Genomic DNA, 24,111 nt, shown 5'->3' with positions numbered 1-24,111 from the left:
GCATATTGGGTAGAACAAAGCTTAGAAAACAGCCAAGAGTAAAGGGAGGGTAGACAACTAACCACAACAACAGGCAAGGCCACACTGCTGAACCAGACCAATGTGCCCCCCTGCTACTGCCGTCCCTCCTCCCTGGAGGCTGTTGCTGTCACCACTGCCACTTGCAAACTTTGGTACAGCACTTGGCACATCATCTTGTGATTATTTAGATTCAAAGGGGCACGTGGCTGTTGTTGCTAATGTTGCTATAAACATCAGGGTGCATGGACCCCTTCAAATCTGTATTTTTATATCCTTCGGGTAAATACCTAGCAATGCAATTGCTGGGTCATAGGGTAGCTCTATTTTTAACTTTTTAAGGAACCTCATACTGTTTCCAGAGTGGCTGCACCAGTTTGCATTCCCACCAACAGTGTAAGAGGGTTCCCCTTTCTCCACATTCTCACCAACATCTGTTATTTCCTGTGTTGTAATTTTAGCCGTTCTGAGAGGTGTGAGGTGATATCTCATCATACTTTTGATTTGCATTTCCCTGATGATGAGTGATGATGAGCATCTTTTCATATGTCTGTTAGCCATCTGGATGTCTTTTTTGGAAAAATATCTATTCATGTCTTCTGCCCATTTCTTGACGGGATTATTTGTTTTGGAGGGTATTGAGTTTGATAAGTTCTTTATGGATTTTGATTTTGCATACTAACCCTTTATCAGATATGTCATTTGCAAATATCTTCTCCCATTCCCTACGTTGCCTTTTAGTTGTGTTGATTGTTTCCTTTGCTGTGCAGAAGATTTTTATCTTGATGAAGTCCCAAGAGTTCATTTTTGCTTTTGTTTCCCTTGTCTCTGGCAACATGTTTAGTAAGAAGTTGCTATGGCCAAGGTGGAAGATGTTTCTGCTTGTGTCCCCCTCTAGGGTTCTGATGGATTCCTGTCTCACATTTAGGTCTCTCACCCATTTTGAAATTATTTTTGTGTATGGTGTAAAAATGTGGTCCAGTTTCATTCTTCAACATGTGGTTGTCCAGTTTTCCCAACACTATTTGTTGAAGAGACCATCTTTTTCCATTGGATAATCTTTTGTGTTTTGTCAAAGATTACTTGAGCATAGAGATGAGGGTCCACTTCTGGGTTCTCTATTTTTTTTTAAAGATTTTATTTATTTATTTGACAGAGAGAAAGCAAGCACAGGTAGGGAGAGCAGCAGGCAGAGGGAAAGGGAGATCATGACCTGAGCCAAAGGGAGACACTTAACTACTGAGTCACCCAGGCACCTCTGGGTTCTCTATTCTGTTCCATTGATCTTTGTGTCTGTTTTTGTGCCAGTACCATACTGTCTTGATGACTACAGCTTTGTAATACAGCTTGAAGTCCAGAATCATGATGCTTCCAGCTTTGCTTTTCTTTTTCAGTATTGCTTTGGCTAGTCAGGGTCTTTTGTGGTTCCAAACAAATTCTGGAATTTTTGTTCTAGCTCTGTGAAAAATGCTGGTGATATTTTGATAGGGATTGCATTACATGTGTAGATTGCTTTCAGTAGGATAGGCATTTTCCCAATGTTTGTTCTCCCAATCCACGAGCATAGAATGTTTTTCCATTTCTTTGTGTTCTCTGCTTTTTTTTTTTTTTTCCATAAGTGTTCTATAGTTTTCAGAGTACATATCTTTTACCATTTCAGTTAGGTTTATTCTTAGGTATCTTATGGTTTTTGATGTAATTATAAATGGGATCAATTCTTTGATTTTCTTTTCTGCTGCTTCATTATTGGTATGTAGAAATGCAACAGATTTCTGTACACTGACTTTATATCCTGCGACTTTGCAGAATTCATGTATTAGTTCTAGCAATTTTTGATGGGGTCTTTGGGTTTTCTACACAGAGTATCATATTGTCTGCCAATTGTGAAAGTTTGACTTCTTCCTTGCTGATTTTGCTGACTTTTATTTCTTTTGGTTGTTTCATTACTGAGGCTGAGACTTCCAATACTATGTTAAATAGTAATGGTGAGAGTGGACATCTCCGTCTTGTTCTTGACCATAAAGGAAAAGTTCTCAGTTTTTCCCCATTGAAGATGATATTAGCTGTGAATCTTTCGTATGACAATATGTATTTTGTCAAATGCTTTTTCTGCATCTATTAAGAGGATCATGAGGTTCTTATCCTTTCTTTTATTAATGTGATGTATCACACTGATTGATTTGCAAATATTGAACCACCTCTGCAGCCCAGGAATAAATCCCATTTGATTGTGGAGAATAATTCTTTTTAATGTACTGTTGGATTCAATTTGCTAGTATCTTGTTGAGAATTTTTGTATCCATATAATATCCACAATATCCACTAGGGATAGTGACCTGTAATTCTCCTTTTTAGTGGGGTCTTTGTTTGGTTTTGGAATCAAAGTAATGCTGGCCTTGTAAAATGAGTTTGGAAGTTTTCCTTCCATTTCAAATTTTTGGAACAGTTTGAGAAGAACGGCTATTAACTCTTCTTTAAATATCTGGTAGAATTCCACTGGGAAGCCATCTGGCCCTGGACTTTTGTTTGTTGGGAGATTTTAATTACTGATCCAATTTCTTGGTTGGTTACGGGTCTGTTCAAATTTTCTCTTTCTTCCTGTTTCAGTTTTGGTGGTTTGTATGTTTTGAGGAATTTGTCCATTTCTTCCAGATTGCCCATTTTGTTAGCATATAATTTTTCATATTTTCTTATAATTGTATTTTCATGGTGTTGGTTATGATTTTTCCTCTTTCATTCATGATTTTATTTATTTGGGTTCTTTTTTCTCTCTCTCTTTCTCTTTTATTTTAATAAATATGGCTACGGGTTTATCAATTTTATTAATTCTTTCAAAGAATCAGCTCTTAGTTTTATTGATCTGTTCTACTGGGGTTTTGTTTGTTTGTTTCTGCATCATTTATATCTGCTCTAATATTTATTATTTCTATTTTTCTGCTGGCTTTAGGCTTTATTTGCTATTCCTTTTCTTGCTCCTTTAGGTGTAAGTTTAGGTTATATATTTGAGACTTTTCTTGCTTCTTGAGGTAGGCCTGTATTGCTATATACTTTGCTCTTAGGACCACCTTTGCTGCATCACAAAGGTTTTGAACAGTTATGCTTTCATTTTCATTTGTTTCCATTTATTTTTTAAAATTTCTTCTTTAATTTCCTGGTTAACCCATTCATTCTTTGGTAGGATATCCTTTATTTTATTTTATTTTTAAAAATTTCATTTATTTATTCGAAAGAGAGAGACTGCACACAAGCAGAGGGAATGGCAGGCAGAGGGAGAAGCAGGCTCCCCACTGAGCAGGGAGCCTGAACAGGACTCTATTCCAGGACTCTGGGGTCATGACCTAAGCCGAAGGCAGATGCTTAACCAACTGAGCCACACAAGCACCCAAGAATTGCATGGTTGTCATATAAAAGCCAGGAGTTGAGAACACATACCAGAATTCAGGCTCCACTTGACCCACAAACAAACTATGTAACTCTTCCAAGTTTCATCTGCTTTTTTGCAGGCCACAAGAAGATTCAGAGACTGGGAGGCGGTGAAGATGAAGGGCAATAGCATGCTAACAACAATCCCGAAACAAAGAAAGTACATGGTCTCTTTTAATTGATTATATAATATTCAGTCACAGAAAAGACCTACTACAATTCACTATAAAAGATATAAGCCCAGAGAAATGAAAACATATGCTCACACAAAAATCTGTACATGAATGTTTGCACAACTTTATTAGTAATAGCCTGCAAACTAAAAATGACCCAGATATCCTTCAAAGAATGAGTTAAACAAACTGTGTGGAGCACCTGAGTGGCTCATTCAGTTAAGCGTCCAACTCTTGATTTCGGCTCAGGTCATAATCTCAGGATCATGGGATCGAGCCCCATGTTAGGATCTGTACTCAGCACAGAGTTTTCTTGTCCCCCTCCCTCTGTTCCTACCCCCAATTTCTCTATCTCTAGCTTTAGCTCTAAAATAAATGAATAAAATAAAAAATAAACAAACTGTGTTACATCCACATCACAGAATACTAGTTATTGATAAAAAGGAATAAATTATTAATTCATGCAACAACTTGGATGAATTTCCAGAAAATTGTGTTGAGTGAAAAAAGCCAATCCCAAAAAGTTACATAATGTATATAATATTCTTTTTTTAAAAGATTTTATTTATTTATTTGTCAAAGAGAATGAGAAAGGCAGGCAGAGGGAGATACAGGCTCCCCATTGATCAGGGAGCCCTGTGTGGAACTTGATCCCAGGACCCTGGGATCATGACCTGAGCCAAAGGCAGACGTTTAACCAACTAAGCCACCCAGGCATCCCTGTATATAACTTTCTTGAAATGACAAAATTACAGAAATATGGAACAGATTTGTGGTTACCAGAGGTTAAGAACAGAGTGGGGATAGGAGACAAGTGTGTGGCCATAAAAGGGCAACATGAGGCATTCTTGGATCAGCGGTATGCCCTGTATCTTGATTGGGTCAATATCAATAACTTGGTTGTGAAACTGTCCTATAATTTTGCAAGATGATACCTTTGGGAGAAACCAGATAAAGAGTTCACAGCATGCCTTTGTATAATTTCTTACAACTACATGTGACTCTGCCATTATTTCAAAGTAAAAAAAAAAAATTCTTTTAATTAAAAAGGAAACAAAAGAAAAGGTATAGAAAAGGTATAACCAACACAAAGATGTAAAAATAGAAAATATAAACCTGAGAAACCAGAACTCTGAGTTCTCATGTTTAAGCATTACATTTATTTCTGTGATTTCTTGCAGCAAAAGAAAAAGAAGAAACTGTGATAGGACAAATATTCTTGTTTTCTCGTGAAAGTAATCACAGTAAATTTTTAGGAGAGACAGTCTTTCCCCTGGGAGTCAGTTCTTTTTATTTATTTATTTGAGAGAGAGAGCGAGAGCCGAGTAGGGGGAGGAGAGAGCGAGAAGAAGAAGCAAGCTCTTTCAGAACTGCTGAGTACAGAACCTGCCCAATGCAGGGCTTGATCCTGGAACTCCAGGATCATAACCTGAGCCAAAGGCAGATGCTTAACCAACTGAGCCACCCAGGTGCCCCTGGCAGTAAATTCTAAAAGAGCGATGAACTTAAGTCTTTTTTTTAAAGATTTTTTAAAGATTTTTTTTTTAAGATTAACTTATTTGTTTGAGAGAGAGAGAAAGAGAGCACAAGGTGCGAGGTGCAGAGGGAGAGAGAACTTCAAGCAGACTGCACTGAGTGCAGAGCCCCACACGGGTCTCTATCTCATGACCCTGAGATCACAACTGAGCTGAAACACTGAGTTGGACGCTGAACAGATTGCACCAGCCAAGTGCCCCAAACTTTATATTCTTAAAATACAACCCAGGACACAAAATAAAATCTACAGGGGAGAGACTGGCTCAGGGCTCAGGTGTTATTTTTAATGCTCGAGGACCCATTGACTTGGTTAAGGGATCCTATGGGGAAAAGTGATACAACTTTCACAGCTGGTCTTGTACCTAAATGGAGTAGATGATCACCCAAAAAAGTGTGGCTTCAGGAGAACCAAAAAGACCCTCTTCACAGCCTTGCTATGTCTTGCCTATGTGGTATCTGAAAGTCCATCACTAGCTATGCACTCCTCTGGGCTGAGAATGTTTGCTCTCTGGTTCCTTCTATTGGCAATTCAGAGACTGGGCCTTGCTCAAGTGTTGCACACACAAGGAGTCTCTGGGCATCTAGTAGACTTGGAAGAACTTGGAGAAAAAATGTCATACCCTCTGCTTTCCCTCCTGCAATGACAAATGCCTCTTCCTTGTGCTTCCCATTCCTTAGTTCTCATCTCCTACAAGTATCCCCTCTCCCTCCTAAACTGTCAGTTTTCCTCCCTCTAGGAGATCAGCTGTGTCAGCATACAGAGTGGCTCTGTTATCTCTTATCGCTAAAGCCCAATACCCAAACAACCCAACACTAAAACTCCCCCACCTGCCTTGACCCTACGTCTTCCCCTAGCTCCTGGGCCATTTCTTTCTTTCCCTTCTCGGCAAACCATGCATTGTCCAGGGGCTTGGTCTCCACTTTCTCACCAGCCTTTCTCTGCTTGACTGACATCAAGAGGGCTCCACATTTGGAGCCCGCACAGTTGACCTTTATGTTCCCAAATCTGACAGTCACCTCTCAGTGGTCGTCTTACCATTTCTCTCTGCAGCATTTCCATCCAGCTGCCCACTCCCTACCTCATGACAGACTTTTTTCTCTTATCTGCCATGACTTCTCCCTCTCATGTTTTTTTTCTTCTTCTTCTTCTCCTCCTCCTCCTACTTCTTCTTCTTCTTCTCCTTCTTCTTCTTCTTCGAAAGAGGCTAGATGTCCACTGACAGATGAATGGATAAGGAAGATGTGATACACACACAATGGAGTACAATGCAGCCATCAAAAAATGAAATCTTGCCATTAGCAATGACGTGAATGGAATTAGAGGGTATTATGGTAAGGGAAATAAGTCAATTAGAGAAAGACAATTATCATATGATCTCTCTGATAGGAGGAATTTGAGAGGCAGGGTGGGGGGTCGGGGAGTGGGAAGGGAGGGAAAAATGAAACAAGATGGGACCAGAGAGGGAGATAAACCATAAGAGACTCTTAATCTCAGGAAACAAACTGACGGTTTCTGGAGGGGAGGGGGATGAGAGGGATGGGGTGACTGGCTGATGGACATTGGGGAGGGTATGTGCTATGGTGAGTACTATGAATTGAGTAAGAGTGATGATTCACAGACCTTTACCCATGAAACAAATAATATATGTTCATTAAAAAAGAAAAAAAATTATTCATTTGACAGAGAGAGCACAACAGGGGGGAAAGGTAGAGGGAGAGGGAGAAGCAGACTCCCTGCCAAGCTGGGAGCCCGACATGGGGCTCGATCCCAGCACCTGGAGATCATGATCTGAGCCAAAGGCAGACGCTTAACCATCTGAGCCATCTAGGCACACCTCATGTTTTTCTTCTTGCCTCACTGGCCCGTGGCACATTGTGAAGTTGAGTTGAGCTGTTGGGACACATAAGGGATTTGCCACATTGTGTTTGTTCTTCTTCTGTCCCCTCTTACATGTAGAGTGCCCTATAGCTGGTCCTTTCTCCTCTCTAGTTTCACTCTACTTAGGTCATCTTAACCAGTCCCAGAGCCATTTACTCCCAAATCTGTCCCCAGAACTCCAGATCTCTCTATCTGAAGGCCAACTCCAAAGGGATGACAGATTGATCTCAAACTCAACAGTCCAAAATAGCATTGAACATTTCTCCCTCAACCTGTTTGTCGTCCCTCTATGGAAAATACCAAACATCCAATCGCTCAGGACAAAAAGTTTGGAGGTTCCCTTGCTCTCTCTTTTCTCATCCCCAATAGCTTATCCATCAGCAAATGCCACCTTATCCAGAATACCCTCCCTAGTCCAACTCACCACCTTCCCTGTCCTGGGGCACCTCTGTACCTTCTAATTGACCTCCAGCCTCTGTTCTCCATCCTCCCACCCCCAGCCCCAGCCCATCTTCCACCAGTAGCCAGAACAATCTTTTCAAACATAAATTGGATCATGTCACTCCTTTGCTTAAAATCCTCCATCAGATTCCCAACCAATTAGACAAAATCCAAACTTCATGCTACAATCTACAAAGCACAAACCATCTGGTCCCTGTTAACTCCTTCTCATTCCACCCTCTGCCAGGAGGAACTCCAGCCACATGGAAGGGCACAGACCATGTCTGCCTTGTAATAGGAGTATTCGCAGATGCTAACACCGCAGGTACACAGTAAGGATTTGTGAACCAATAAACGAATGATTTCGTAAGATAAACTCACAGTCCTAGACTGGTAACAACAGCTCTGTGTCTCAGGGTCCTGGGTTGAAAAGCCAGCATCTATAACTACCATTCTTCCTGGTTTGCTGTGAGAGCTAGTGGGGGGAAAATGCTAGCTCTAAAAATCCTCCCAATTGTTCTTTAATGGGTACATGTCCCAGTGTGAGCCCTGTGATGACAGGCGGGGCTCCTCCTCGCTTTCCTCTTTGTATGCAATGACACAACTCTCTTGAGTCCTCAAGCAAATGTTCCGAGTGTGCCTTTTACATCTGCATCAGTGTGTGATTATCGTGGCAAGATAAGGGATGTGTGTGAAGGGAATAGGGTGTGTGTGGAGAAGGAGATAATTATTCCCCAGCTAAGCCACAGTGCTGGGGTAGAAACTGGCATATTTATCCAGTCAGTGGGCTCAGAGAAGCCACACAAAAGAACACAATCTCTGAAGCAGGAAGTGGGCCATGAGCCCACGGCGCGCCCACGTGAGGCCTGACTCACGCGGAGGTGAGCTCCTCCTACCCAGTTCCTCGCTACTTCTGCATGGATGATTATGAGCCGGCTGATGGCTGAGCCCTTACGGTTCCACTTCACAACTGAGCTTATCTGCATGCTTCCCTGTTCTGTGATTGAGCTTTGTCCAGACTCTAGCTCAGCTCTGAGAACAGCCATCTCACCTTGTTCTCCTATTCTCCCAGCAAGGCACTGAGCCAGGCGCGGAGCACTGAGGAGGCTATCGGTCAATGACTGATGTCTGCTTGTAAATTCAGGATGATGAATTAGTTATTCTGTCATGACTATAATCATCCTCACGCCACTTCTGAAGCCTCCATCTCATCAGAGCGTTGGATGAAATGATATAGCTCCCCTGCTCAGTAAGTCCTCAATCGATAACAGACAACACCATCACAGATTGATGGAAGGAGCCACATACTTGAATCAGCCCTAAATGAATTCACGCATACGTATGTTCAAAAAGTGATATGTTACTGCCGAATGGACTTCTAGAACTCACACCAGAGTATATATCCTTGTCAGCCTGTGAGAATGCCTACTTCTCCATCCACTTGCCAACATTAGACATGGTCATTTCTTGGAATCTTTGCCAATTCTATAGGTGAAAATGGAATTGTATGTTCTGATTTATACTTCCAATTAGTAGTGAGAATGAATACCTCCTCATATTGACCATTTGTGTTTCTCCTTTTGTGGCTAATTACCTACTCACGTCTTTTGCTTATAAACATTGAGGTTCCTGTGTGCTGCCAGATGGGCGGTGCAGTGCTAGATGTCTCCAGGATGCAAGAAATCGGGGACACTATTTTCTCAATCTATTGCAAAAAAAAAAAAAGAAAGAAAGAAAGAAAGAAAGGAAGAAAGAAAGAAAGAAAGAAAAAGAAAGAAAGAAAGAAAGAAAGAAAATATGTAAGCAAAAATGTTTAAAGAAAAAATCATTCAAGGAGGTTGGGTGGCTCAGCGGGTTAAGCCTCTGCCTTCGGCTCAGGTCATGATCTCAGGGTCCTGGGATCCTGGGATCGAGCCCCGCATTGGGCTCTCTGCTCAGCAGGGAGCCTGCTTCCCTCCTCCCCGCCTACTTGTGATCCCTCTCTCTGTCAAATAAATAAAATCTTTTTTAAAAAAGGGGGGGGCGCTTGAGTGGCTCAGTGGATTAAAGCCTCTACCTTCAGCTCAGGTCATGATCCCAGGGTCCTGGGATCGAGTCCCAAATCAGGCTCCCTGCTCTTTGGGAAGCCTGCTTCTCCTCCTCCCACTCCCTCTATCTGTGTTCCCTTTCTCTCTATGTCTCTCTCTCCATCAAATAAATGAAATCTTAAAAAAAAAAAAAAAAAAAAAAGGAACAAACGCCCAGAGGCTATTTGCCTATATCCAGAACTTTTGACAAGGGCTCTTACTTTTATTATCTGTGATGCCCTAATATAGTTCCTTGGGTTGGGTAATGCATTTAATCCAGGAAAGAATCATTCCATACATTATACTATTCCTGTGATAGAAAAGGAGAAGCACAAATGACCAATGTGAAGAGGCATTCACCCCTCCTGTTATTTGGAAGTATAAATTAGAATGAACATACAATTCTATTTTTCACTACCATAGAATTTGCAATGATTCAAAGAAAGGATAATGCCCAGATGAGAAAGTAAGGATTCTCATACACAGATGGGGGCAGTGTGCTTTGGAGCTAGCGTTTGGGAAAAAGATTTGGCCATAATAAGGTTTTGAGGATGCGTGTGCTCTTTGATACAGCAATACCATTTGCAGGGACTGATCCTAAGAAAGCAGCCATCAGTTTGAGTGACAATGTGCGTGTAAAGTATTAGCGGATTGGGCAAGGACACTGTGACATATTCATACCATAGAATACTACAGGGCAATTAAAATAATATTTCAGATGAGTACTGGCTATCATAGGAGAATGTTCATCATGCATTACATAGAAAGAAAGGAGGGTGCAGACTACATACAGCTCACTGTGTGACCCAGTTTTTGTTTGTACGTATTTGCACAGAAATGACTGAAAGGGGATTCACAAAACACTAACGATGGTCAATTATTTTTTTTCTTTTTGTGTTTTTCTAAGGTTTTTGTGTTTCTTTGTGTTTTCTAAGGTTTGTTTTTTACACCAAACAAGGTTTACCTATGTAAATGAGGGGGGAGGAGGGATGATGTAATTAAAAAGTATTTCTATCTCCAGGGGAGCCTGGGTAGCTCAGTGGGTTAGGCCTCTGCCTTCGGCTTGGGTCGTGGTCTCGGGGTCCTGGGATCGAGCCCCATGGGATTGAGCCCCATGTCGGGCTTTCTGCTCAGCGGGGAGCCTGTTTTCCCCCTCTCTCTATGCCTTCCTCTCTACCAATTTGCAATCTCTCTCTCTCTGTCAAATAAATAAATAAAATATTTTAAAAATTTAAAAAAAAAGAAGTATTTCTATCTTGATGAAGTCCCAATAGTTCATTTTTGCTTTTGTTTCCCTGGCCTTTGAAGACATGTCTAGCAAGAAGTTGCTGTGGCCAAGGTCACAGAGGTTGCTTCCTGTGTTCTCCTCCAGGATTTTGATGGATTCCTGTTAGGTCTTTTAACCATTTTCAGTTTACCTTTGTGTATGGTCTAAGAAAATGGTCCAGGTTCATTCTTCCCTATGTGGTTGTCAAATTTTTCCAACATCATTTGTTGAAGAGACTACCTTTTTTTCCATTGGACATTCTTTCCTGCCTTGTCAAAGATCAGTTGAGCATAGAGTTGTGGGTCCATTTCTGGGTTCTCTACTCTGTTCCATTGATCCCTGTGTCTGTTTTTGTGTCAGTACCATACTGTCTTGACAATCACAGTTTTATAACAGAGATTAAAGTCGGGTATTGTGATGTCACCAGCTTTGGTTTTCTTTTTCAGCATTCCTGTGGCTATTCAGGGTCTTTTCTGGTTCCTTTTTTTTTTTTTTTTTAAGATTTTATTTATTCATTTGACAGACAGAGATCACAAGTAGGCAGAGAGGCAGGCAGAGAGAGAAGAGGAAGCAGGCTCCCTGCGGAGCAGACAGCCCAATGTGGGGCTCAATCCCAGGACCCTGGGATCATAACCTGAGCCGAAGGCAGAGGCTTTAACCCACTGAGCCACCCAGGCACGCCTCTTTTCTGGTTCCATACAAATTTTAGGATTGTTTGTTCCAGCTCTGTGAAAAATGTCAATGGTATTTTGATAGAGATGGTACTGAATGTGTAGATTGCTGTAGGTAGCATAGACATTTTAACAATATTTATTCTTCCAATCCATGAGCATAGAATATTTTTCCATTTCTTTCTGTTTCCAATTTCTGCAGTTTTTAGAGTGTAAATCCTTTACCTCTTTGGTTAGGTTTATTCCTAGGTACCTTATGGTTTTGGGTGCAATTGTAAATGGGATCGATTCCTTAATTGCTCTTTTCTCCTTTCTCATTGTTAGTGTATAGAAATGCAACTGATTTCTGTGCATTGATTTTATATCCTGCCATGTTGCTGAATTCCTGTATGAGTTATAACAATTTTGGGGTGGAGTCTTTTTGGGTTTTCCACATAAAGTATCATGTCATCTGCAAAGAGTGAGACTTTGACCTCTTCTTTGCCAATCTGAATGCCTTTTACTTCTTTTTGTTGTCAGATTGTTGAGGCTAGGACTTCTAGTACTATGTTTGGATATCCCTGTTGTGTTCCTGACCTTAGGGGAAAAGCTCTCAGTTTTTCCCCACTGAGAAGGATATTCACTCTGGGCTTTTCATAGATGGCTTTTATGATATTGAGGTATGTTCCCTTTATTCCTTCACTGTGGAGAGTTTTAATCAAGAAAGGACACTGTATTTTGTCAAATACATTTTCTCTGCATCAATTGAGAAGATCATATGGTTCTTGTCCTTTCTTTGATTAATGAAGTAATGATTAGTGATGTGACACACTGATTGATTTGTGAATGTTGAACCACCCTCGCAGCCCAGGCTTTTGCACAGCAAAGAAAATAGTCAACAAAACTAAAAGGCAACCTATGGAATGGGAGAAGATATTTGCAAATGACATATCAGATAAAGGGCTAGTATCCACTATCTGTAAAGAACTTATCAAGCTCGACACCCCAGAAAACAAATACTCCAGTCAATAAATGGGTAGAAGGCACGAACAGACATTTTTCTAAAGAAGACATACCGATGGCCAACAGACACACGAAAAAATGTTCAACATCACTTGACATCAGGGAAATACAATTCAAAACCACAATGAGATACCATCTCACACAGGTCAGAATGGCTAAAATTAACAAGTCAGGAAATAACAAATGTTGGTGAGGATGCAGAGAAAGGGGAAGCCTCTTACACTGTTCGTAGGTATGCAAACTGGTACCACCACTCTGGAAGAATGGTATGGAGGTTCCTCAAGAAGTTAAAAACAGAGCTACCCTATGACCCAGCAATTGCACTACTAGGTATTTACCCCAAAGATACAAATGTAATGATCCAAAGGGGCATCTGCACCCCAGTGCTTATAGTAGCAATGTCCACAATAGCCAAACTATGGAAAGATCTAAGGTATCCACTGACAGATGAATGGATAGAGAAGGTGTCATATATATTCGTGTGTGTGTGTGTGTGTGTATACACACACACACACACAATGGGATGTTACTCAGCATCAGAAAGGATGAATACTTAACATTTACACCAGTGTGGATGGAACTGGAGGGTATTGTGCTGAGCGAAATAAGTCAATCAGAGAAAGGCAATAATCATATGGTTTCACTCATATGTGGAATATAAGAAACAGTGCAGAGGATCACAGGGGAAGGGAGGGAAAACAGAATGGAAGGAATCAGAGAGGGAGAAAAACCATGAAAGATTCAACTATAGGAAACAAACTGAGGGTTGCTGGAAGGGAGGTGCGTGAGAGGATGGGGTAACTGGGTGATGGGCATTGGGGAGGGCACATGATGTGATGAGCACTGGCTATTATATGCAACTGATGAATTACTGACCTCTACATCTGAAACTAATGATGTCCTACATGTTGGCTAATTGAATCTAAATTAAAAAAATATATATTTCTAAGAAGTATGGGTTGATATGGGGCATCCACAAATAGGCTTAAAACTTTGATTCTAAATAGCTCTGATGTTCTGACACTGGCCACCAAGGGCAGGAGAGGAGACCCTGACACTGGCCACCAAAGGCAGGAGAGGAGACCCCTGCAAAGGTCCTAGGCTTAGGTGGTCACTCTGGGTCAGGTTTCAGTGTGGCCTGACTTTGCAGGGTGAGGGCTGAGGCCCCTGGCCCCAGGGCATTCTCCTTTGGCTCTGCTGGAACAGAGTTAGAGGCAGGAGAAGTAAAGGAGATGAGAACAAATCATTCGGTACAAGGAGGAGGACAGAGGCCAAGGTGCAAAGGAAGTGATCTAGGACACCAAGTCCCTTGACATGGCTCCCTTAGACTGCCTCAGGCATCACCCCCAGAGGGACAGCCACCAGCCTGTGCCCAAACTCGGAGACAGAGAACAACTGTAGGAGCCTGCTTCCAGACACAGACTGCTCTGGGGACCATCTGCAAAGACTCCAGAGGCCAGTTCACACTGTACGCTCAGTTCCCACTTGCTTCCTGCAACCTGAAGCTGATTCATAGGCAGGAGGGGTGAATGAAAATGGGCCTGGAGTAGTCAAGTTTATTTTCTTTCTTGGAATGAAAATTAGCTGAGGGATCAGAATGCCATACATCAAGTCTGAAATAGGATGACAGGGTTGGGCAGGCTGAATCCTTCAACAGTGATGGTTCAAATGCTCTAGGACCCTGGAGCAGGGAGCCTTAAAGACCAAAGAGAAGAGAGTTCTGCAGTCACCTGCAGAAGGTTAAGGTTAAGCAATAAGACCCCTTGTTTCCTAGAGAAGTTCTCACTCTTGCCGAACCAGCCCCGTGGTTTAGCTCAACTGCATGAGGGCCCCTGGTTTCCAGATGTGCACCCTGTGAAAATCTCTAGAAGCATTCTCTGGTTTGTTCCACCCCATCTCGGCCTACCCAGACCCCTTCCATCTTCAAGAACCATCTCCATGCCCACCTCTCACCCCCTCGACCTGATAGGCTCCCTCCCTTTAGCCCCATTGCATTGTTTGCCCCCCCTTTTTAAGATTATTTATTTGAGAGAGACTGGGGGACCAGAGAGAGAGAGCACACAAGCAGGGGGATGGGCAGAGGGAGAAGCAGACTCCCTGCTGAACAGGGATCTCGAGGCAGGGCTTGATCCCAGGACCCTGGGATCATGACCTGAGCCAAGGACGCTTAACCAACTGAGCCACCCCGGTGTCCCTGCATTGTTTTTCTTGATTTCTGACATCTAGTGTCCTTTTAAAACCTGTATTTGTCTTATCCTTCCCTTATGCCCAGAGAGCAATCTGCATAAAGACTGCATGTTGTCCACATACCAGATTATTGCAGAAGTATCTGCTGAACATTTTTTTAATCAACTTTTTGTTTTAAGACAATTTTAAATGTAAAAAAAAGTTGCAAAGATAATATAGAGAATTCCTGTATACCTTACACCTAATTTCCCCTATTATCAACATCTTACATTAGTATGGTACATTTGCTACAATTAATGAGTCAATATTGATACATTACTATTAACTACAATCCACATCTTATTAAGATTTCCCTAATTTCTTCCTAATGTCTTTTTTTCTATTTCAGGATCCTTTCTAGGATACTATATTACATTTAGTGGTCATGTGGCAGTTTCTCAGAATTTCCCTTTTTTTTTTTAATTATAAAACTTATTCTTTTAAAGTGTACAATTCAGTGATAGTATAGTCACAATGTGTAACCATTAGCACTATCTAATGCACATTTTATCACCCCCCCAAAAGCAAATTCTGTACCTGTTAGCACTCACACCCCATTCCTTCTTCCTCTCCGCCTCTGGCAGCCATTAATCTACCTTGTCTTTATGGATTTCCCTACTTGGCCATCTCATACAATTGAAATCACAGAATATGTGGCCTTTTGTGCCTGGCTTCTTTCATTTAGCATAATGTTTTCAAGTTTGTTCACACTGTAGCATGAATTAGTACTTCATTCTTTTTTTATGGCTGGATAATATTCCATTGTGTGGCTATACCACATTTTGTTTATCCATTCATTAACTGTTGGATATTTGGGTTGTTCCATTTTTTTTTATCTATTATGAATAGTGTTTCTATGAATATTTCTGTACAACTGTTTGTGTAAACATATGCTTTCAGTTCTCTTAGGTATATGTATAAAAGTGGAATTGCTAGGTTATAGGGTAAATCTATACTTAACTTTTTGAGGAATTGACAAATTTTTTTTCCAAAATGGTTGCACCATTTACATTCCTACCAGCAATTTTGTGAACGTTCTGATTATTCTGCATCCTCATCAACACTTGTTCTTGTCTGTCTTTTGTTCATAACCATCCTAGTGGGTATGAAGTGGTATTTCATTGTGGTTTTGGTTTGCGTTTCTGTAATAACTAATGATATTGAGCATCTTTTCATGTGCTTATGGCCAATTTTATATCTTCCTTGGAATAATATCTATTCATATTCTTTGCCCATTTAAAAATTTGATCATGCTTGATTTGAACATGCTTGATAGAATGAACACCAGGCTGGAAGAAGCAGAGAAATGAATTAATGGCTAGAAGACAGAGTAATGGAAAGTAACCAAGTTGAAAAAAGAGAAAAAAGAATTATGCAAAACAAGAACAGACTTGGGGAGCCCAGAGACTCCATCAAATGTAGCAACATTCATATTTTAGGAGTCCCAGAAGAAGAGAAAAAAAAGAGGACAGATAATTTATTTGAAGAAATAATAGTTGCAAACTTCCCAAATCTGGGGAAGGAAACAGATATCTGGATCCAGGAATCACTGAGAACTCTGAAGAAAATCAACAAAAGCAGATCCACACAAGACATATTGTAATCAAAATGGCAAGATATACTGATAAAGAAAAAATGTTAATAGCAGCAAGACAAAAGAAGACAGTTATATACAAAGGAAACCCCATAAGGTTATGAGCAAATTTTTCAGCAAAAACTTTCCAAACCAGAAATGAGGTATGATATATTCAAAGTGCTGAATGCAAAAAACCAGCAGCCAAGAATATTCTATTCAGCAAGGCTATCATTCAGAATGGGAGGAGAGATAAACAGTTTCACAGACAAACAAAAACTAAAGGAGTTCAACCACTAAACTAGCCCTGCAAAAAATATTAAAGGGGACTGTGAGAGGAAAGGAAAGATAAAAAATGACAGTCCGAAAGTAGGAAACACAAAAGCAGTAAAAATGAATATATTTTTTTAAGATTTTATTTATTTATTTGACAGAGAGAGAGAGAGAGATCATGAGTAGGCAGAGAGGCAGGCAGAGAGAGGGGGGAAGCAGGCTTCCTCCTGAGCAAAGAGCCTGATGTGGGGCTTGATCCCAGGACCCTGAGATCATGAGCCAAGCTGAAGTCAGAGGCTTTAACCCACTGAGCACCCAGGTGCCCCTCTTCTAATCTTCTTAGTGGGTCATGATTCCTTATCTCAGCAACTTGAAAAGGCTTTTCTTCCAGCCTCAAGACTTCCATACTATGATGCTCACCTCTTGGTATTCATAACACTATATATAAGATCTCCTCCCATTGAGAGTAGGCTGAACCTTGTGACTTGCTTCTAAAGAACAGAACACAGCAAACTGATGGAATGGCAGTTCCAATATTAGGTAAATGACTTAAATGACTAACTTCTGTCTTGCACACTTTCTCTTCCTTCCTTAGTTGTTCACTCTGACAAATCCTACTGATACACTGTAAGCTACTGAGGCACAGGCTCATATAGCAGAGAACTGAAGGAGGCTTTGGGCCAATAGCTTATGAGGGGCTGGGCCTTACTCCAACAGTCTATGAGGAGCTTAATCCTGCCAACAACCACTGGAGTCATACTGAAAGCAGATGAAACCCCACTTGAGCCTTCAGATGACTTCACCCCGCATTGACACATTGGCTGAAATCTTTTTGAGAGACCAGGAGTTAGAACAGATTCTATCTAAGCTGCACACAGATGCCTGATGCACAGAAACTATAAGACAATAAATGTTACTCTTTTAAGTCACTGTTTTGGGGTAATTTGTTTCACAGCAATAGATTAACTAATACAGTTAGGAGTATTCCCCTCTTCACTTCCTACCACTATACTCCCATGTGTCTTCAAGTCTCAGATTTATTTACTAATTTATTATTTTTTAAGCATGGAGCAATGCGCAGCTTGAACTCACAACCCTGGTATCAGGACCTGAGCTGAGACTGAGTCAGATACTTAATCAACTGAGCCACCCTGGTGCCCCCTATTATTTTTTAAAATTTTTAAAAAAGATTTTTTTTTTTTTAAGTAATTGCTACAACCAGCATGGGGCTTGAACTCACAACCCTGAGATTAAGAGTCGAAGGCTCCACCAACTGAGCCAGCCAGGCGCCCCTCAAGTCTCAAATTTAAATGTCACTTCCTGCAGGGTAAGCTCTCTTCCCCCTGCCCATCCTGCACCAGCAAATCTCTGGTTGCACACTCTTGGTATTCTCTCCTCTTATGCAGACTTCATCACCCCTGCAATTAGTTCATTGTCACGGTATTTGTTTCCTGTCTGTCACTCTCTAAGACTTGTCAGTTCCCAGTCAGAGCTGGCTATAGTTTTTCTACACTGAATTCCTAACACCAAACATGGTGCCCACCGTAGCGTGGGGATATATTAAACTATAAAATGAAAAAAATGAATAAACAAATGAAGGAATTAGTAAATGAAGTATCCCAAGACCTCGCCATTCAGAAAGGAAGTAGGAAAAAGCCCAGTGTCCTAGTAAAGATGGTTACAAAAGTCTCATAATTCTCGGGCTTTATTTTTAAATATCAAAAAATGAAAACAAAAACAAAAAATAAAACCATGTCAACATATTCTAGATTTAAATTTGTTATGACAGAGTGCATTATAACCAAATTCTCTACATAAATTAAAAGATGAGAACTTTGAAATTTTATTTTTTTAAGATTTACTTATTTGAGAGAGAGACAGAGACAGAGCACAAGCAGGGGGAGCAGCAGGCAGAGGGAGAAGCAGACTCCCTGTGGAACAGGAAGCCCGATATGGGACTGAACCCCAGCACCTTGGGATCACGAACTGAGCTGCAGACAGCCATTTAACTGACAGAGCCACCAAGGCACCCCTCTTTAGTGACTCTTAGTCATCACCGCCTGCCAAATAACATCCAGCTCAGTCCCTAGTGGGACAGTCAGCTGTCTTTTCTAGCCTGCTCCTTAAACGCTCCCTCTGCGGGTACCACGATCTTGCCTTTCCTCAAGCACATTTTTTCATCTCTGGGCCTTTGCACGTGTTCTCCTCTGACTGGAATTCTCCCTTTAGTGCCAACCAATCCCCCCAAAGTCAAATTCAAGTTTGAACGCTCCCGGTCCCCCTAGAAGTGCTTGCTCTTCTGCTCTGTCCTCTTAGGGCACTTGGTTTTTACCTCTTTTATGGCCTCTAACATATTCAATATTGTCTTGTGAGCAGGTGCGTGTTTTGTTTATCTTCTCTACTACCCACATAGAAAGATATGGTCTCTGTCTTGGTGACCCCTTTTCCCTACATAACCCAGCACATGGCTTTCGATGGAGCAGAGGCTTAATACATGTTTGTCGTTAAATGAGTAAATGAAAGAATAAATAAAACATATATGCTAAGGGGCACCTGGGTGGCTCAGTGGGTTAAAGCCTCTGCCTTCAGCTCAGGTCACGATCCCAGGGTCCTGGGATTAAGCTCCGCATCAGGCTCTCTGCTCAGCGGGAAGCCTGCTTCTCCCTCTCCCATTCCCCCTACTTGTGCTCCCTCTCTCACTACGTCTCTCTCTGTCAAATTAAAAAAAAAAAATCTTTAAATGAATCAGATATACTTTATATCTCAATGTCAATAATAATAAAGCCACAGAAAAAGATTTCATTTTAAAAATATTTTAATTTCCTTTTTTATAAAATTTAGTTTTCGAATGTCCCAAACATCATCTCTCATATAGTAAAAATGAACGTAGGAACAAATAAACACAGAATGTTTCTTTACTAGTCCACTAGAATACTGGCTAAATGTCCTAATATGTTACTCTAAACAGTCACACAGAAGCCAAGGAAGTAAATAAATAACACAGCAAACTAGTAAATATAGGAAAATGAGCTTTTCAAGAGGTTTCTGAGATTGTCTACTACTGAAATTTTAACAAAATAATTTGAATTAAAATTGTTTGATAACAATAAATATTAGTCCTGTATAAAGTGATTAAGTCAAAGTAGTTTACTTCAAATACGGGGACTGAATTACAGAAATGGAAGGTACCCGATCATTTAGGGAATGCTGTTTGAGACGACTGTGTTCTCAGAACTATGTTCAGTGTATCCTGGATCTTCATGTTATTTCTTTCTATCAGGGAAGAATGTTTCCCATCCGCTTTCGTGTTTTCTTCTGGTTCAAGGGGGAGAAGGGTATGGGGGTTGAACAGACATCGAGGCTCCCCCAAGATGCCAACTCTGTGAAAAGAATTATTGGTATAACTGAAGCGGTGAGGCCAATAAGGTGTATGGTTATGGTTGTGCCTGCGTGTGTGTGTTTGTGTGTATACACCAAAGCTACACACACACACACACATACCCATATATATGCATATACATATACACATACATATACATATACATATACACATATATATTTTTTTTAAGTTTTCCCTATTTCCATGAACCCCCATTGTGGTTTAAGTATGAGTCCAAAATTTCAGCCCACAGTAAGATTTTGTAACTGGCCTTCCCACATTTCCCAGAGATGGTTCTTCTAATGAAGAAACCTCAGCCTTGTAAAGTCGGCTACCCCTTCCTCCGAATTAGAGCTATTTGAAGTCTAGCATAACTTTCTAGCAATGTTTTCTAGTCTGGCTGGGTGTACCAAGAGCTGCTTGGGAAAGGAAATAGGTGGAGAGGTGGAGGGATGGGTAAGAAGCCGGCTTTCATCTTTGTTCAACTTTCTGGACAGGCGTGGTGTCTGCCTTCTGGTCCGACCTAGGACATGCTGAGGCTCTCCTTTCCCTCTCCTTGAGCCACTTACGTTGGCATGGGCACAGACTCCAGATTTTCCGTGTGCTCTTGTATCTGGGCTGGGAGTTTGATGCCTCCTTGATGATTCTTTTTCTCAAAGACATTCTGAGCTTTTTCTCTGAGAGATGGCAGCAGAGTAGACAGGACTGGAGAGCGCATGTTAATGGCTTTTTTAATCGCTGGACGTTTTGCCATCATTCTCCTGGGGGTAGGGGGTGGGAGAGGAGACATTTAGGTTATGTCATCCTGTTTCTAGAAATGTCCCTGAGCTTTGGGAAGTCACAAGGTCGTACCTGAATTGTACAAAAGTCATGCGTTTCTTTTCCCCTCCTGATTCTTCATCCTCACGCTTCCTCCGAGGAATGTTGAACATATTGGTACGAAAGAGCCTCCCTATTTCTTCCTCAATCTCTGTGAAGTGTTGACGTCGGAAGACAATCCAAGCTACGTATGTACAGAAAGTATAAAAGGACTACAACAGAAAACAGACAAGAATCACAACCCACGGCGATGATAGTAAAACTCCCACCTGTCTATGTAACACTGCTAAGCAGACGCAAACCCAGATGACCCCATTTCTCTGCATTCCTGAAAAGCTGTGGAAAATACACAGGTACTCGCCTTTGCAGGAGGAAAACGAGACCAAAAATTTAAGATATAGCATACAGCTTGTTAGCAACCTTTTAAGAAAAGATATTCACTAAAAATAAGTGCCTGACAAATGGCTATTGGTTATTCATGGTTCATAGAAAGAGAAAAGTCCCAAAACATAAGTTACTCACCTCAAAGAATTTCCAGTCTTTTTGTGTATCTGATATTTTCTCCCTGCAATACAACAAATCACAACTATAGGTTGAGAAGGAAGCTCAGTCTTTCAGTGATCTAGGCAAGCCCCTATCTTCAAAGGCCTCTTGGCAAGACCATTACCGTGGCCCCAAGGCTATTTAGCTACATAAATGCTGTCCAAAGGCATTGTGAGTCCCAACATCTTTTTCTTCAATTTCTTAGGTTATCCAGATCAAAACCCTTACCATGTTTGGTCAAAAGTTAATCAATATAAATTCAGGGGGTGCCTGGGTGGCTCAGTGGGTTAAAGCCTCTGCCTTCGGCTCAGGTCATGATCCCAGGGTCCTAGGATTGAGCCCCACATCGGGCTCTCTGCTCTGCGGGGAGCCTGCTTCCCCCTCAATCTCTCTGCCTGCCTCTCTGCCTACTTGTGATCTCTGTCTGTCAAATAAATAAATAAAATCTTTAGAAAAAACATATATATATATATACATGTACATATATATATATATATATATATATATATAAATTCAGGATACACAAGCCAGCAGGAAATGTATTCTTATGAATGTTTTTGGTGATGTGAGAGCTGGGGAGAAAGGAGAGTGGGAAGGTGGTAAAGAGGTAACATGGGGTGTTAATCAGTAGGGAAACAGAGAACTAATGGGAAGTCTAAAGCAGAGAAAAAGACAAAGATCAAACATCTTAATCCTAAAAAGATTTAAAAGATCTTAAAATCTGCAGTTGACTGGAGAAAGTACTAGATGCAATATATACGCTGAGCCACGGCTCTTAAAGGCAGGCATCTGCTCAGGAATCCTTGCAACACAAATTCAGTGTTAAGGACACTGGACCGGCACAGGCACACTTACTGAACTTGGCCTCCCCTCCCCAACAGAGGCCATTCTAGTTCTGATCCCGGCCTGAGGAGAGCAGGCATGGCCTGCAGAGGACCTGAGAACTGATGGAAAAGGCTGTGCACCTGCAATCACTTGATCACTCAAGGGGCCAAGGCTAGACCCAGGCACTGCCAGGCTGATCCTGGACGTACTTGCTTCTGGTTTTGCTTAGGACAACTCCCAGGACTGGCCCTTGCTATCAGGCTTTCAAGAACCTCCTGAACTCCAGTGGTCTGGGGAAGATGACCTAAACCCTCAGGGACTTCATGATCTGTGTGGGCCCAAATTAGCCCTCTGTTCGGGGGACACATGGAAGCACTGGTTCAGTTTTTACTGGGGTGGATCCCTCTCCTCCTGCAGCCTCTGCATTCCTACACCGGTTTCCTCGTGCGCAAGTCTTCAACCAGGAAGTAAGGCCATCAGTACAGTGCGCATTTACTAAGTATGGACCATGTGCCAATACTGTGCTAAGCCCTTTACATGATCATATTTAGTCCTCCTAAGATTTCTATGACGTAGTCAGCATTATTATTCCCACTTTACAGCTGAAGAGACTGAAGCCCAAAGACATATGTAATTAGGGCCTGTCAGCTCTCCACATCTGTCACTGTAACCAGAACTCTAGGGAAACAAGCTTTTCCTCTAGATGAGTCTGTGGATTGAACACATTCAACTACGGAGCCAGCAGAAGCTTTCAGGACAGGCCTCTGCGTCCTTCTGTCCTTCTGCGCCACCTGCAGCCTCCACCCGACAGGAGTGCTTATGTGCCCTTTCTACCCTTCCACGGCCTCTGCCAGTGGACACCGGACACCATGCAGACCTGCCAAGCTGAAGCAAATACCAACCAAACTCGATTTTGGAAAGACTAAGCCAGCCTGCCTTCTGGGAGAAGACGGAGAGTAGCACTTAGGTTTGTGCAACTCAAACTGGCACTGTGTCAGCGAGGTTTTGAAATGACAGAGGGTGCAGGAAACACGCACTTTCTCCTCTTTTTCTTTCTCCTTTTTTTTTTCTTTTAAGATTTTATTTATTTATTTGAGAGAGAGAGAGAGAGAATGAGTGGTGGGGAGGGATAGAGGGAGAGGGAGAAGCAGGATCTCTGCAGAGCAGGGAGCCTGATATGGGGCTGGATTCCAGGATCCTGGGATCATGACCTGAGCTGAAATCAAGAGTCGGATACTAAATTGACTGAGCCACACAGGTGCCCCCCTCTTTTTTCTTTTTTTTTTTTAAGTTTTATTTACATAATCTCTATACCTAACGTAGGGCTTCAACTCATGACCCCGAGATCAAGAGTCACACGCTCTTCCAACTGAGCCAGCCAGGCGTCTCTCTTCTCATTTTTAAACGTTAGAAGAGAAGGTACTATGAACTTCTTCCCCTTCCCCTCAAGTTGCCATAAAACTGGGACTTCTTTCTCCCTTAAAGCCCAAAGCAAACTGATGGAGCCTACCGACAGAAATCAAGTACAGAAAACAGGTTTCTTCTTCCCATTCTGATTTAGCTCCACATATAAACCTGAAATGAGCCCAAGAAATGGAGGCAGAGAAAGCACATTTGGGAACATCCTAGCTTAAATCAGCAAATTCATCTCTGGGTGACTTTTGGGTCAATTTTTCTTCTTTTTAATTTTACTTTATAATTTTTATATTAAGTACCTAATAATTATAAACTGACTATAAATTTAAAAATTTACTGAGCAAAATAACAAATTTAAACACTTCAAATCTTCCGCAAATTGAGTGAGACTTTATACAATAGCAAAATCCAATAGAAATATAATGCAAGCAGGGGCACCTGGGTGGCTCAGTTGTTAAGCATCTGCCTTTGGCTCAGGTCATGATCCCAGGGTCCTGGGATCAAGGCCCACATTGGGGAATCCCTGCTTAGCAGGAGGCCTGCTACTGCCCCTGCCCCCGCTTGTGTTCCCTCTCTCGCTG

At 41.6% G+C, this 24,111-nt stretch overlaps 1 protein-coding gene across 1 annotated transcript in view; it reads right to left on the bottom strand.

Annotated features, from left to right (window-relative positions):
* Positions 1 to 19,361: 19,361 nt before the first annotated feature.
* The window catches only part of LOC111140613 (protein phosphatase 1 regulatory subunit 36), a 29,934-nt gene continuing 25,184 nt past the window's right edge, over positions 19,362 to 24,111 (bottom strand). Inside the window, 4 exon segments of the mRNA XM_022492808.1 lie at positions 19,362 to 19,928; positions 20,497 to 20,688; positions 20,780 to 20,958; positions 21,269 to 21,311. Coding sequence (XP_022348516.1) covers positions 19,742 to 19,928; positions 20,497 to 20,688; positions 20,780 to 20,958; positions 21,269 to 21,311 — 601 coding nt within the window. The 3' untranslated portion in view covers positions 19,362 to 19,741.

This window comes from Enhydra lutris, unplaced genomic scaffold (genome assembly GCF_002288905.1).
Source record: "Enhydra lutris kenyoni isolate GAN:26980312 unplaced genomic scaffold, ASM228890v2 scaffoldscaffold4, whole genome shotgun sequence".
Lineage (NCBI taxonomy): Eukaryota > Metazoa > Chordata > Mammalia > Carnivora > Mustelidae > Enhydra > Enhydra lutris.
The sequence above is the reverse complement of the archived record's forward strand: the minus strand, read 5'-3'. Positions and strand labels throughout refer to the sequence as shown.